Source organism: Furipterus horrens, unplaced genomic scaffold (genome assembly GCF_987537825.1).
Source record: "Furipterus horrens unplaced genomic scaffold, mFurHor1.1.pri manual_scaffold_9, whole genome shotgun sequence".
NCBI lineage: Eukaryota > Metazoa > Chordata > Mammalia > Chiroptera > Furipteridae > Furipterus > Furipterus horrens.
In genome coordinates, this window is record NW_028327179.1 from 81,751,252 (window position 1) to 81,767,663 (window position 16,412).

Consider the following 16,412-nt stretch of genomic DNA (forward strand, 5'->3'; position numbering starts at 1 on the left):
ATTTAACTTTCTTTATAGCATGGATTTTGAGAGTAATGCGTATATAAATTGTGCTATTTTCATCTTCAAAACTTCACATCTTATTCAATGATTTCTATCTTCACCATTCCTTAATATGGGCAAGGTATTGGGATAATAATGGTAAACCCCAACATCTGGCCAAGCCCCGCTGCATTCCATTTCTTGTCCTGCTGTTCCAAAGAGTCAGAAGCCAAATAAGCACAGGTGCGAGGCTGAAGCAGTGTTTGTTTAAATGTATCCTGCCTAGGATGGTAGGCGAGGTTAATGTCAGACAACTGTCTTCTCCAAAAGCTACTAGGATAGTTGTAAACAAAGATTAGCTGGGTCTTATGTCACTTGTTTTTATCCTGTTGATTTAAAACAGAACAAAAGAAAACATAAGAGCAATAAATACTTCAAAACTATCTGTGATCTACCCACAAAGCAGGCAGAGAAATGACATGGGACAAAAACCCAACACCAAATGGTCAAGAGAGTAAATGAGAAGAAAGACTACCTTGACAGGGAAGCAGAAATATGTACATGTAGAACTGCAACTAAAAAAGTAATATTTTTAGTATTAAAATAAGAAATACATATTAGTACTAAAAAATACATATTTTATTAGTACTAAAATAAATGCATAATAGAACATAAACTATACTACATTTAAAATACAGCTCTGATAATACTATTTTTCTCTAAAAGTACAGGATAAAGAAGAGAAATTCAAGAGCAGAGTTGCATGGATATCCAGGCTTATAAAAAATGGCATGTCGGATTTTAAGATCTTAATATAACATGCAGTACAAATAGTTATTCCATCAGAACGCTAAACTATAAGCTCTTTACAGACATGTAGGTGGTGCTAACTTATAACTGCAAGTATTTAATACTGACTACCTTTAGAAGAAATGATGCTCCATCCACTTCGGCTTTGCCCAAGAGCTGACAAGTCAGGTCAAAGTACTGCATTGGCTGAACATCACACAGTTTTACTGATGTTGAAGAAGGTGAAATGTGAGTAGATGCCCAAGCACGTAAGGTTTCTACCATTTTGTGGTCCTCAGTTGTGAAGTTAAAATACTTGTTTGAAGTACGAGGTATGACAGGAGCTCCCAAAGTTCCCTCAAATGTCAAAGAAGCAAAGCCAGAGCTGGTGATACCTTGAGTCTCATTTTTATATACTTGAATCTAAGAAAGTGGGACAAAGTAGAAAACAAAACAGAAACAGACAAAGCTGCTTACTGATGCAAAACTTGAGAGATTATAAAATCTTGCCAGCAGAGTTAATAGAGGACATAATTCTTTAATATTTCATTTAATTGGCATATGAAATATAAAATCAACTGAGCTCTATCAAGATTCCCAAGCACCATGTAAACTGTAAAACACTATGCAAAATCTATTCCTATTTTTTAAAGAGCTAGGTGTTAGATTCCCTAATCCTATGAAGCTTGTACTTTTACATTTATTAGTGTTAAGATAGAACTTATAGAGGCAAATACTTATCAACATAATAGAGAAAACCAGAACACCTAAAATACGAGTCTGAAGTCAATATAGTGGAGCTGAGGCTAGTTTCATCAGTCTGTCAGAGCTGAGATATGCCATGTTAGCTTTCTGAATTTTGAAGCTCAATTATTAGATGCACGTGCATTTATGATGGTTACATCTTTACAAAGCACCCGTTTTTTGACCTCATGATATCCTCCCTCCTTTCTGATATTAATGTAGTTATTTTATTTTCCTAATGCTTACTGTTTCCTGTGTGTATCTCTTCTACAGCTTTACCTCCACCTTGTTTGTGTCATTTCCTGTAGAGATAGATTTGGTTCTTGCTTTTTATCAGTCTATTTTTTCCTCACAAAAGGAGTGTTTAGTCCATTTACATAAATGTAATTACTGAATGGTTATAGTCTACTATCATACTTGTTTTCCTTATTTGCTTAAAATTTTTTTATAGTTTCCTTCCTATTTTGAACATATCTGTGTTCCATGTACTTCTTAGCTATGAATAAATCCTTAACATCACAGTCAATTTGGAATAAATATTGTTCTACTACATACTTCCTACTTTCCACTTTAATGTCCCACTTTTCGCATCCCATTTTACACTTGTTACTGAAAGTATAACTTCTAAAGATCAGAATCTTTCAGTGGTACAATTTCTTTTAACTAGCCCCCCATTCTTTGTGCTTGCGATTGTCATATTTTTCTACATATTTTACACACCTCACCTTTGAATATTATTTTTCTTTAAATAGCTATTTATCTTTTAGTAAAATTATAGTTAGAAATTCAAAACACTTTCATATTCATTCATTAATTAACCACTGTTTTGTCATTTCCTAACGATCAAGTTTCAAGTGATAGCTTTCCTCTTTACTCTGAATACCATCTTTCACCATTTTCTTTGTAGTGAAGATATGTTAGCTATGGATCCACTCATTTTCAAATATTTTTATTTTACCCTAATTTGTGAAGGATATTTTCTGTGGATACAAAACTCTAAGTGAATAAATTTTTTATCATCACTTAAAATTCATCAATCCTTTGTTCTTCAGGTGTTGTTATTTACAGTAAGTAATCAAAGATTACTGCTATCATTGTTTCCTAATATGGAATGTGTCATTTCTTCAACAGCTAGTTTCAAGATTTTTAAATCTTTTTCAATGCCACCATGATCTGAGTAGATGTGCTTTTCTTTGTGGTATCATGCATAAAGTATACCAAGTTTCTTGGATCTGTAAGTCAATATTTTTTGTTAATTTGGAAAAAATTCTGGTCCTTATTTCTATAAATATTTTGCCTATCCCATTCTCTTTTCCTGTATCTCAAATGACATGTTTTACCTTATGATATTATCCTTAAGGGTCTGTCAATAAATGACTTAAAGGAGAACTGAGGAGCCATCTTCATAAGGTAGAGCAGACAGAGTTCTTCAGCAGGACATAAAAAGTACCGACCATAAAGGATGACGCATTGTATGAATACAAATATCACAGGACTGAACAATGTGTGAGAAATAAGCTATTTTGTGAACTTTGAAAAAAACGTGCTATAGATTTAAACATTTCTATTTTTATCTTCATGCACAGAGTCTCTACTATCCATCTATTCTTAGGGAAAAAGGAACTGATATATTAAGAGAGGTAATTCCCACCATATCTAAAAACAGAACACACCTGGAATATTGTGCATCACATTGACCATGAGGGACACAGACTAACTGAAGTATTAAAAGGAAAAGAAAGCCAAGATAATGAAGGGGCTGCATGGAAACCCATGTAATAAGAGGAAAAGATAAAAGTGACTAAAATGTTTAAAACCTAAGGGATTGAAAATATTATAAGTACTGAAAAGCTGAGTTTTAAAAAAAATCACATATTCTTTTATATCAAGGTTTTTCTAATATATAATTATTTAACTGCTAGCATAACTTTAAAAAATACGTAAGTGTCCATATTTTAATGCATTTCTCATAAATTATGATCAACTAATTTTGATTTTATAGTTAATATTTCAGTGCTTTCGCTGTACCTGAATTAATACAGCAAACAGGAAAGAATAACACAATCTCCCAATATTTGTACACTTTTGTTGTTGTTGACCTAAGACATTTTTTAAAAACAAAGTTCTGTATCAAATTCTACATGGAAAAGATAAAAAACATCAATCTATATTTAGAAGCAAGAAAACAGAGCATGAGTCTGAATTGTGGCATCTAACACATTTCTGTGGAAGGAGAGCAGGTAGTTTGTTCAAATGAAGAGGTTTCCTAATATAAATGATCTGAAGTCTGATACTATTACATTTCTTATCTCTTTTAACGTTTGATGTCAGGTTCTAGCAAAGCAACCACATAATTTAGACTAGTTTTAGTGAACAATACAGAGTTCTCTTCAAAAAAAATATACGTTCCAGACAGTATGAATTATACCTTCAGCCTGTGGAAGCGAACAATATCTCCATTTTTATAAATTATTGGAAGGCTTTCATAATTTCCACTAAAGAGCAGGCAGGTTAACTTTACATTTGTCTGGTCCACAATTGTAACAACTGAACAATAATCTGGAAAACACAAAAATATTTTACTGATTGTTAGCACTTCAAAGGATTTGACAAAATAAGAATATTCTCAGATCAAAATATCAAACTTTATCCCTCCCTTTAAATAAGTCTTCTAAGAATGAGATAAAAACACAGAGACATTTTCTTTGCTCTCAAAATGCACTACAAAATTATTTTTCAAGTGTCCCACAAAAACTAAATTTGGTAAAAAGAAAATTAAAATCTTACTTAATATAGTATCTAGAATGGCAATAACTTTTTATTACTTCAAAGTTAAAAAATCATGCTGCAGCTAAACATATCCAATATAATAACATTTATAAAATAAACATAAACTTAGAGTGAGAGCAAAAGACAAGATATTTGCAACAAATGTGATGAGAAGTCAATACACTGCATAAAGACACTGAAAACTGGTCATGAAATCTAGAATTTCACAGGAAATACGTCATTCAAATGAGTGAACAATCCATTGAAAACTATATATATAATAACACACAGGAGAATGATTTGCTTGGTACCTCTAAAAGATTAAAACTGGTAAGAATTTAGTGATAGTCCCAAACAAGTAAACTGACAGAGGAAGTCCTTTAACCATTATTGGATGGATAAGAAACCAAATGCAAAGACACGGAAGCACTTTAGATTCTACTGATAATGATAAATGTATTTTAAATAAAACACAAACACTCAGAAGGTTTTAAGTTATGCAAAATTTCATGATAGACAAAGCACAATAACAAAGAGACGTTTAGCCTAACAAAATCCAATTCAGGTACACATCATCAAACTTTTTTTTTTTTTTTTTTACATTTTTGTTTCTTGACAGCTTCTGCAAAATCGCATACCACAAATTTATTTGTAATTGTGCAAACTCACATTTCATATTAGTATAAGAAAATGATTTACTACTTATATTTACAATGTTATTTTTGTTGCAGAAATTCTACACTACTCCTCTCATTTTAAATGCTTCAAAATGAGCCAGTTTTGTAAGTTAAGCATATAAGGCAACAGCAAAACTGCAAATTTAATAGGCATAAATAATAATCAATAAATTTAAATATTAGCCAAGATGAACTGATAGAGCCGAATAATATAAAAGCTCCATACGGTTAATTTTTTAAGAGTATAGAAAGCTTGAGTACCATTGATTTACAGTAACATTACACATTATGAAAGTAAAAATTCATAAAGGACATAGATCACCAGAGACGAGGTCTCTTGCCATTTCCACCACAATCAAATGACAAAAAAGTAAAGAGTGGCCCTCCCCTATGACCAGTTCATAATAAAAAGCAAATGAGGTTAAAAAAAAAAAGCAAACAACACATATAAATAATGGATTGATTGCTTGAAAATAAAGCTCTATCAACCTTAACACGTTCACAACCCCGAACCTTGATTCCTAGGAACAACAGTTTCAGCAAATAAGAATCAAAGTGCATTAAAAAGGGTCTCATGTTCAAGTAATTTCAAATAAAAATATCTTAATAAACATGTTCCTTTAAAATTTTCAGAGGTAATAATGTGCAAATATGCATTGTGATTCTCAAGAGCTAAGTAAGTATGCAGAATTTCCCACTTTTTCAAAGAAAGTTTCACAGGACTAGTGTTTCTTCCACTAAAAAGTCTTTGTTAAAAGCTTATGTAGATTAGATCTGCAAGATATTTTAAAGGAAGCATTACTGAGAAAGTTGGATAGCTTAAAGCCTTGTTTGAAGAAAAAGACAGCTCATTCAACAGCAGTTTACAGTTGTCTTAATATGATACATTCTCTTAGGGAGGTCTTGCCTCTCCATTATCTACCCTTTTAATAATCCAGAGACTTCTGTCTCTTTTTTTGCCTTTTTATCTCCCGATTTGTTACTTATAAGAGTGCAAAAAATAAAAAATAAAATAAAAATCAAGAGTAAATTCCCATATTAATGCTTCATGATGTCAAATTAATTGCTAGCTTGACTTCTCCTACCCTTTCTGCAGGTGATTAGAAGAGGATGGCATCCTTACTTGCCCAGGGGACAACTGACATTTTAAATAATGTTTCGCAATTTACATAAACAATAAAATGAAGTACTCAAACTTTGAAGCAACTGAGATAAAACCTGAGTAAAATACTTATAACCTCTTCTTAGTAATGCAAAATTTACAGGTACTCCCCCCACCAAAACCAAAATTATCTTCTAGAGGGTGGACTCCTTGTAGTACAGGCTTCCCCAGCTGGCATTGTTGTGAGAGGCTGCATTCTGCTTCAGTAAAATTTTTTTGAAGACTCTTTCAATGCATTTGCCCATTTCATGATGGGTGATTTAAAAGCACACCTGCCCATATCACTCTTGAGTATTTAGCAGTCTTTGACCAATATCAGCATGACCTCTGTGCCCCACCCTCTTTATTTACCTGATCTAGCCTGAGCAACATTTTTTGTTTCCCTGGATGAAAAGGGAAATATTTTGCCAATGTAGGAGAGATGAAACAAAAAATGGCAGCACTAAAAGGCATCAAAATCAGTGAGTTCAAAAACTGTTTTGAGCAGTGAATACATCTCAACAGGTGTATTGCGTCAAATGAAAAATATTTAGAAGGTGACTGAACTTTAAACATGTAAGAAAAAAATACATAATTTTTAATAAATAAATTGTTTTGGGGGGATGAGGGGGTTCACCCTCAAATTGCAAAAGCCCAAAGGCAATCAGAAACATCTAATATAGTTTCCATCTTCTTATACTAAGGTTTATAGATGTGTTTACAAATTACTACAAAAATTAGTCTTCTTAAGCAATAAAATAAAAAATCAAAGCTGCTCATTTTTAAAGGGTCTAAAAAAGTATTATGGTATTTGATTATACATCATTATGGAGAGACAAAACAGATATACATAAATTTGTACAACATGTTGTGTATTTAAGTAAATCAACATGAACAAAATCCCATACATTTCATTGTATGTAATATTTTATTCAAAATTTGTAAATTTCAAACTCTAGCAATTGATAGTTATGCTGAAGTATTCAGGGATGATATGGACTGGTATCTCGAAGTGAATCAAAAATAATTAATTAATGGATCCACTAATGATAGGTGGTATATTGATAGTCATATATAATTCCTTCAAATATTCTGTATATTTATATCTTTTTATAATAAAATGAAGACAAAACAAGAAGGGCTTTATATTTTTAAATAATTTATGTATAAAGTATTAACAGTAGTTCTTTAAGCAGAACACCTTTATATAATCTTTTGACTTGTTAAATCCTCAAGAAAAAAAAATCCTGAATTAAGCATATCAGAATTTAAAATAAGGTTTCATAAATTTATCTCTAAAGTAGCAAGAAAGAAAGTAGTTTTACAGTATTATGAAGGATAATAATAAATGAATAAGCCATAGTTTTTATCTTGGTTCTTTTCTCCATTTGGAGTGTTCTATCTGTACCTCTACATGAACCTTACTTTCAGTAATGGAAGGTAATTCTGGGTGATGATATCAGCCTTTCCAAAGTACCATACACACTGCAAAATTGAGGAGTTATCAGAAGTCTGAGGTATGCTAAAAACTGATGACAGCTGTGGATGCGGTGATGGAGACTGAGGAAGTAGTTATTGTTTATTATTAGATGATAAAAACTATTTCTAGTGTTTATAGAAATCCATTTGGATTTTGTAGTTATTTTATTGTTGATACACGCTCCCAATAATCTTTTGCTTAAACCTAATTTATGCAACACAGATAAAGGACAAATCCTACAAATATTTAGCCTAAACTAGCTTTCTTACCATGATGTTTCTGCAGAGCAGGGAATATGTGTCTCTTTTATCATTCTTTTCTAAAAATCTAACTCAGTGTTTTCAACTAGATAGCATGCAAACATATACACAATCCTGTGATGTTCATACACTGTTTGCCAAATAAAGCTAAATATTTAAAATTGCTAAACATAAAGAATCAGACTTCCAGCCAAGATGGAAGCCTAGACTGACACGCTCTGTCTCCCTCCACAACTAAGGACTACAACTACCGCAAAACTAGACATAACCAGAAGTTTCAGAAAATAAAGCTACATGGAAGTCCAACATATGAAGTTATAAAGAAGTGGTGCTTGTCCGGACGGGAAGGAGGGGCAAAGCTGGGGCAGAGAGATCAAGCTGTGCTGGCGGTGGCAGTGGCGGCAACAAGCAGCGGGACTGCAATAAGCACAGACACCGTATTTAAGGGGAGGCAAGAAGCACCAGGGGAGCACCCCCAGCTGCAATCCAGACCCGTCAGCTTGTGATTCCAACGCCGTGGAAGGCAGACCCCCATTGCCTTGGACTGTGAGGCCCAGAGGGCGTGGGGATGGAGGAGGAGGCTCTCAGTCTCTCAGCGGAGAATGAACGGCAGGAATCCACCTTGGACCCCCACCCCACACAAAGCGCCAGTGTGGTGAGAAGGGTCCCCTGGTAGTGACTAGTACATGGGACTCCGCCCCCTATAGTGTAGGAGGTGTTAAAGCCCCGCCCAAGAAGGAAAGGTAAACAAACCTGTCAGGATGGCAGGGATAATGACAGAGATACCAATCACTCAGCTGACCAGAAAGCAAATACACGAATTAACGGACAAACAGATAATCTTTCTGAGCCTCAGTTCAGAGCTATAGTTATAACACAGCTTACAGAAATAACAGCAGGACTTAAGATGGGGAAGGAATGAAGGCTAGTCCTGCTGAAACGAACGAAAACACATACGAAACAAGGGGTGAGGGAAGGAAAATCAGGGATCAAATCAACAAATCAGAACATAGGGAAGGAACAGTCAACCAGTGCAGAAAGAGGAAACAAAAAGTGAGGAAAATGAGAAGCTCAGAAACCTATGGGGCAGCTATAAGTGAGTGGACATCCAAATTATAGGGTTGCCAAAAGGTGAAGAAGAACTAGAAATTGAAAAATTATGTGAAAATATAATATATGGAGCAGAACTTCCCTAACTTGGGGAAGGAAATAGACTTTCAGGTCCAGGAAGCACAGAGTTCCAAAAAAACTGGACCCAGGGAGAACCACACCAAGACAAATTAAAATTGAAAGGTCAAAAATTAAAGATAGAGAATCTTAAAAGCACCAAGAGAGAAGAGAATTATGTGGAAAGGGGTCCCAATTAGACTATCAGCTGATTTCTCAAAGGAGACTCTGCAGGCAAGAAGGGACTGGCAAGAAATGTTCAAAGTAATGAAAAGCAAAAACCTACAACCACAAATACTCTATCCAGTGAAGCTGTCATTCAGAATAGAAGGGCAGAGAAAGTGCTTCCAGGACAAAGTAAAACTGAAGGAGTTCATTAGATCCAAACCACTATTATATGAGATGTTAAAGGGACTTATTTAGGAGAAATAGGACCAAAACTATGAACATTAATATGAAAACTATATCACAACAACCAACAACAGAAGCTAGGGAACTGAAACAAAGGCAAACTAAGTAGGCAACGAGAATGGGAAAAGAATTACAGGTATGAGGAACATATTGTGGGGAGGTCAGTGGGGAGGAGGAAGGGGGGAAAAGGAGGGAGATGGTACAGGAATTAAGAAGCGTAGTAGGAGGGAGAGGAGTAGATAGGAAGATGTTGAGAAGAACTATATGCACAACCAATGGGCATGGACTAAGTGGGGGGGGCAACAAATGGAGGGAGGGGGGTCACTGGGTGGAGGGGAACAAAGGGAAAAGAAATTGGGACAACTGTAACAGCATAATCAATAAAACATATTTAAAAAAGAATCAAAGCATAAGACAATTATAGGAAAAATATTTAGAATATTTAGAATACTAAGGCATAAATTAATTTTAACTGGGTTTTCTATTCCAAACCCCAATTTTTTAAAAAAAACTTTTTTTTTTTTATCCCTAAAGAAGTTTTGGTTTGTGTTTTCATTCAGGGAAAGGGAGATTGGGGAGCTGGGGTCATGATATAACTCAGAAAATCAAACGTTTTGAAGAAAGGTGAAAGTCTCCTTCTGAGTCATTTGTTCTAAGTTACACATTTCAGTAGAATTTTTATTATTTTAAAACAACTTTGCCTTCAAAGAACTCATACTATAAACTCTAATGGTAACATTAATATATCCATATCCATTGTAGTTTTGTTATATAAAGCTTGCAACGGCATTTAAAAATATTTACAACAAAGCTTAGGACTCCACATCAATGAATTAAACTATTTTGCCTCATTTAAGTAATTAAAGCAATGTATACTACAAACATCTGGTGAGGTGACTAAGGGAAGTTTAACATAAATTGCACTCAATAAAGAAATAGTGCACAATGAAGAGATAAACTAAAAAACTGTAAAATTCCCCTGTACATTTATTTCTCAGATTTGTTTAATTTCTCCACTTCTACAGCTCTAATTTTGAACTACTGTTATAATCTGGAATTATTTCTCCTACCTTCAGGTTTTTTTTCTCTCCACATCAAATCATAAACAATTCCATCATGTCACCACTCCTATAAAAGAACTTCTAGTGCTACCACATTTTCTATGCTATTTGAGTTGTGAAAAAAATATAAATATGTAAATACAAAGGTGTATACAGTTAATTACAGAGCCACTAAAGAACTACTTCCTTAACATCAAGAACTGTAGAAATAGCTCATGTGAAGTGTATTTGTAGGTATATTAAATCTAACTTTCTAAGAATTTTCTTTGCAGGTACGCATGCGTGTGCATGCACATCGGTTCTATTCAATTCCTGAGCTATAGGCCCAGACACGACTCAGGACAACATCTACCTGCTGCAAAGCACGCTCACTAGTGACAGCCTCAGTTCCCATGCCTCACCCCCTGCCGCCTTTCTGCAGCTGCCTGGGAGACAATGTCTTGGGCGGGGGGAGTTCCCTGCCTGCAGGGCCCTGGGAGATAGCTGGGTGCTTCAAACCCAACCGCGTTTGGCCTTGATCAGCCCGTCATACTTGCAGCTGCCAGATAACCAAACGGCCAACTAAACTCAATAGTCCCTTTTTTCTTGCCCCTATAAAGCAACCCCCTTCTCCCCTAGGAGTCTGCAGTTGGAGCCACCTGCAGCACGGCACCCTCCCTGCTAGCTAATCTCGGACCGCGCGTATCAGTGCTCTCTCCCTGCTTGCTAATTCTCCCAATAAACTTCTTTTTTCCTGCTCGCCGCATCTTAATGGCCTTCTGAGGGACTCCATTCTTACAACTATGATAGCAGTAACTAAGCATAAAGATGTTCTTAGAACCTCCTAGGTTATCTATAGAATAATGATGAGTTTTAATATAAAACACTATTTTACATACTTTGTTTTGTATTTAAATATGTATATACTTACAGAAAAGGAAACAGAAATTCAGATTCAGGAAACAAGTGTCATTTAAAAAAATCTGTCTAATAATTCACATTCAAGAACAATAAAAACAAAGAGCAATCTTAATGAAATGTTAAGTAGCTTTTGGGTTCTTTAAAAGGCATTAGATGACATAATTGGAAAACAAGCTACCATTTTAACAAATACTAAAAATAAAAAAAGCAAACTACTAAAATATGTTTTATTTAACTACGCCAAGAAGTGAAGTGTTCTACCAAATACATACATACATAAATACATACATGCATAATCCTTCAGTAATGACTACACAAAATGAAAATATATATTTCCCATGACTCATTTTTTACTTATCCCCCCCAAATTAACATATGAAATTAGAGACAACCTACACCTTCATATTTTAATAATAATGTGAAAAAGCTAAGAAGGTAATTTAATAGTCTATTTTCTTGATAGCTATCATCACTAGGGAAGGTGGGGACAGTAAAAAGAGCTTTAATAAATCAATATTCTGACTTTACCTAAAGAGTACATAATCTCTAAAAATATATTCAAAGTTTTGATGTATTGACTTTAACTACCTACTTAAATGCATTAGTAAGACTTCATATTTAAACTGTTGACAAAGTATTTAACTACTTTAATATTTAGATAATACTTGCTGTAACTTGATATGAATATGGAAAAATTAACAAATGATAAATTAAGCCCTATGTTCTGCAATCTTGAGCAATTCACCTAATTTCCTCAGTATGATTAAGTATAAATTCCCTTGGAGTTTTATTTTAAGAAAAAGCTGGTAGCATATCTAAGCAAGGTCTTTAATCAAAGAAGCATCCACACATGAATTATATAATCCACAAAAAAACACCTCCATGAAAGCTGCTTCATTTCCATCTGCACTGTTTTTAAAGTAATCAGTATTTTATCTACAGTTTTCCATTTATATAAAAGTTTAGTATTGAAACATTCAAGTAAAAGCTCTGAAAGCAAATCACTGAATCAAGGCCATATTATACGCTATAATCTTATTTGCTTTACAAGGAAACTTATAAAACACAATATAACAGTACTCCTTTTATTACGCTGGTATGAGGTTATATAATTTCTCTTCATGTTTTTATTGTATTTCAAAAGATCATGGCAAGCTGAAAAGAGGAGAAAGCATAAATACTATGATATAAACACACATACACACACACACACAGAGGGAGGGAGAAATGAAATAAATAGGTAGATACACGGGTATTGCATGAATTCATAAATGTTATTCTAGAATTACAAAGACTAGCAATGATCTCTGTCTTCACAAAGTTTGTATTTAAAATAAGGAAGACCAAGTATAAGAATATTTGTTTAAATATCTATAAAAGTATATTGATATTGAATAATAAAAATTGATACCCGCTACGACATGGATGAACCGCAAAACCATTTGCTAAGAAAAATAAGCCAGAAGTAAAGGCCACATGTTCTACAAATCTTCTATATGAAGTGTCCAGAAAGCTATAAAGACACAAAACAAATTAGTGGTTCCCTTAGGACTGAGGATGGGAATGAAGATATTGAAACAGAAAGGAGACTTCTGGGTATGGCACTGTTTGTTTACGCCTTTTGCATGCATCAAATAAAATACACTCTTCTTGGTTAAATCAGTTAGCATGAACCATCCAAAGGTCAGCAATGAGATTTTGTTGGTATAGCTTAGAAGATACTACATCGCACTTAGGGTATCCTGTAAAGCGTAAACAACAATCACTACGAAAAGACATAACAGAATTTAGTAAGAGCTAAAATTTTAGGGGGTCATGAACCTGAAGAATATAGGTAATACAAATTTCACAGAAAAAAGGGTTAACACAACTTCAATTTAGTACTGTTTATAAAATCCCTTTATTCTTAATTTTATATTTTAAAACATATCACTAGCTGGAAATGGGAGTGAAATTAGTCCCTCATAGACAGTCTTCTTCGTGACTTTAGAGACTTTATGGTTTAAAAGTATTAACATGTTAAATCACCCAGAGATCATAAATATCTAGTGTGGGAAAAAAAACAATAGTCACCCAGAGATCATATCTACTGTGGAAAAAGAACTTGAATATCCTTTGCCTTGATTAGTATTATATTTATAAGCATTTGAGGATTTCAAAAACTTTTCCAAACAGAAATTAAGCTATATAGTATCTTATAAAATAGGCAAATCCAATCAGTTGCTAACTTCCACTGACCCTACTTCCATATTTTATTTTACAATCAACTTTTTCTTTCTTTCCTCTTAATGTTACAGCCCAAGCTCAGGTCCTTTTTGAAAAAAGAAATCTGGTTACTGTAATAATTTCTTAATAGTGTTCCTTTGTCTCCATCGCTTCTTTCCTGAAATACTGTCACACTACTGCCATGTCTTGCATTCTTCTCCTGAAACATCCCCAGGTCTTCTCTACTGCACACAGAATAAAGCCCTAGGTACTGAGCCAGGAATAAGACTGAACACAACTCGATGCTAATCTATCTCTTCAAGTATGTTCTCCACCATTGTTCTTCAAGCACTTTATTATTTCAGACAAAATGAACTTCAAATTCTTTGTATAAATCCTGCAGTGCCCTGTGGGTATGCTTTCGTCATACACTATGTTGCTTGAATTTATTCAAGGCAAATCCTAGCTTTATCACTTCTGTGACTTTAAACAAGCCTCTTAATCCTGTCTCAGGTTTTTCAATTGTAAAATGGGAATAACTACATGAATCTAATACACAAGGTTTTTTGTGAAGATTAAATAATAAATTAAAAACTTAGAAGTGAGATGTAATTGTAATTACATGTAATTGTCAAGGCCTCGCACACTCCAATGCCTTCTCAGATCCCATAACTATAAGTAATCTTCCCCTTTTGACCTCCCTATTGCAATTTATCTTCTCTCACAGCACTCAACAGATCTGACATCAGCAACTGGTTCAAAACCTTATTGTGGAATTACCTGAACCACATACATCTTCTTCACAGAAGAATTTTTCAGGGACAACTTAAATTTGTTTTTATGTGACTACTGACTGGTATCTCCTCCACTACACTGAAAGCACATGATAAAGACTAAGTTTTGTTCACCATTAATTCTCCAGGGCCTCTTTGTCTCCATCTGGTAGAGAAGGGGAGCTCAACTAATATTAGTGATATTGGTTAAATGAATGCATGTATGAATGCATGATTGACTGAATGAAGTATGAATGAATAAATGCCATATGCTGGAAAAATATGTATAACTTAAACATAAATAGTTTAAATACAGACATACATCAGATCATTTCTCCCTTAATTAATAGTTTATAGATAATATTACCCAAATTTTAGTATGCCCTATTTCTCTGAATATGGGAGTAAAAAGTTACACTGTTACAGTCAAAGATCAAACAGTAGTTTTATTTTGGTCCAGAATTTATCACAAATTAGATAATTTTGTATTGGTTAATGTGATTCAACCAGCAGAATGTTCTGATTATTAAACTTGTTTCCCTAAGAAAGATGGAGTACCTGGCCCCAAAACAGAATAAAGCAGTACAAGATAAATCTGCACTTTCTAGTGTAACAACTTATTTTAAGTCTTTCTTAACATTTTCTATAATTATCCAAATAACTCTAAAAATAGATAAATGATCATTTGTTCACACATTAAATATTGAAGGCTTGATATATACTAAGGATTGTGCTAGATGCTGTAGCAGGGAGAAAAACTAGGGTCAAACAGGTAGTTAACTCAGTGTGATCAGTTCAATAATGGGTACTCTGAGAGCACATTGGGGACAGAGGCAGGCTGGGACGGGGTAGGGCTGAATAAAGCATGCTTTAGAGCAGGATTTCTCAGCTTCAGCAGCACTGACATATTGGGCTGGATAATTCATTGTTGGAGCAGACAGACTGTCCCATGTATCACAAAATATTAAGCAGCATATCTGGTCTCAACCCATTAGATTATAGCTGTGACGATTAATGTGCTGGATACTAGTATAAGAAATTTGACTATAATGATCACTAAGTGGTAAAATGGAAGATAGAAGATATCCTTTCACAAGATAATGAACAGCAAAAGAAAGGTCTGCTTGTAGAAAAACCGTAACATTCCAAACTGCTCAAGTTTAATCAAACTGCTTTTCTAAAACAGAATTTTAATGTGATGGAGGGTAGGACAGACAAATAATTTAGGAACATAAAGCATTCCTGAGGTGAGGCAGGGAGCCACAGATGATGTGGCACAAAAAGGCTCAGACCTCTAGGGCCTCAAAATTTGGGGAAAGAACAAAAAGCAAAAGAAAACAATAAAAACTGATGATATGAAATGAAGATATGCTGACTCTCTCTCCCTTTCTTTGAGCTCAAATACAGAGGAACCTCGGTTCTTACACTTAATTCTTCCCAGAGGGCTGTTCGAGAAGTGATTTTTTCAAAAAGCAAACCTCCTTTGTTTGTTGCCTGAGAGACACATGACTGATCATACTGGTATCGGCATGAAAGGTTTGCTGGAGGGAGAACCAAAGTTTTGTTTGAGAACCGAGACATTTTCTCCATGAACAGCTTGGTTGAGAACTGGATTGTTCAAAATGGGAGATGTTCAAGCGCTAAGGTTTGACTGGAGAACAAGCACAAATGAGGTTACTTACTCTTCCCATTTGCTCACAGAGTGAAGAGGCATTAAGATATAAATCAAGCAAGTGGGAAACACATACTATTAACGAACCTTGGAATGAATGTTTTACGGCCTGCACACCTTTATCTTATTTAGCAAGAACAGAGGATAAGAAAAGAGTAAACGTATCTCAAGGTTAAAAAAATATTAAGCTATTTTTTAAAAACTGAGACAAAGCTAAAATTAAACTTCTTTATGTGCTACCTAATCTATCTAGACAGCTCTCCAAAGGATTAGTAAACATGAAGCTTTCAGAGAAGATAATTGCTATAGAATCTCAAAATCCTGTGAAGGCAGCAATGACCTTGTCTTCCTATATGAAAGAGGCCACATTATGTGCCCCTG

General features: G+C 34.3%; 1 protein-coding gene across 2 annotated transcripts in view; it reads right to left on the reverse strand.

Annotated features, from left to right (window-relative positions):
* The window catches only part of POT1 (protection of telomeres 1), a 69,440-nt gene that overhangs the window by 30,940 nt on the left and 22,088 nt on the right, over positions 1 to 16,412 (reverse strand). The window contains exons 7-8 of one of the 2 annotated variants that reach the window (XM_090286782.1): positions 3,944 to 4,074; positions 904 to 1,194 (exon numbers count right to left, since the gene is read on the reverse strand). In XM_090286782.1, coding sequence (XP_090142908.1) covers positions 904 to 1,194; positions 3,944 to 4,074 — 422 coding nt within the window. Of the gene's footprint in view, positions 1 to 900; positions 1,195 to 3,943; positions 4,075 to 16,412 lie in introns of both variants that reach the window. The other variant, XM_090286781.1, reaches the window with a different exon arrangement.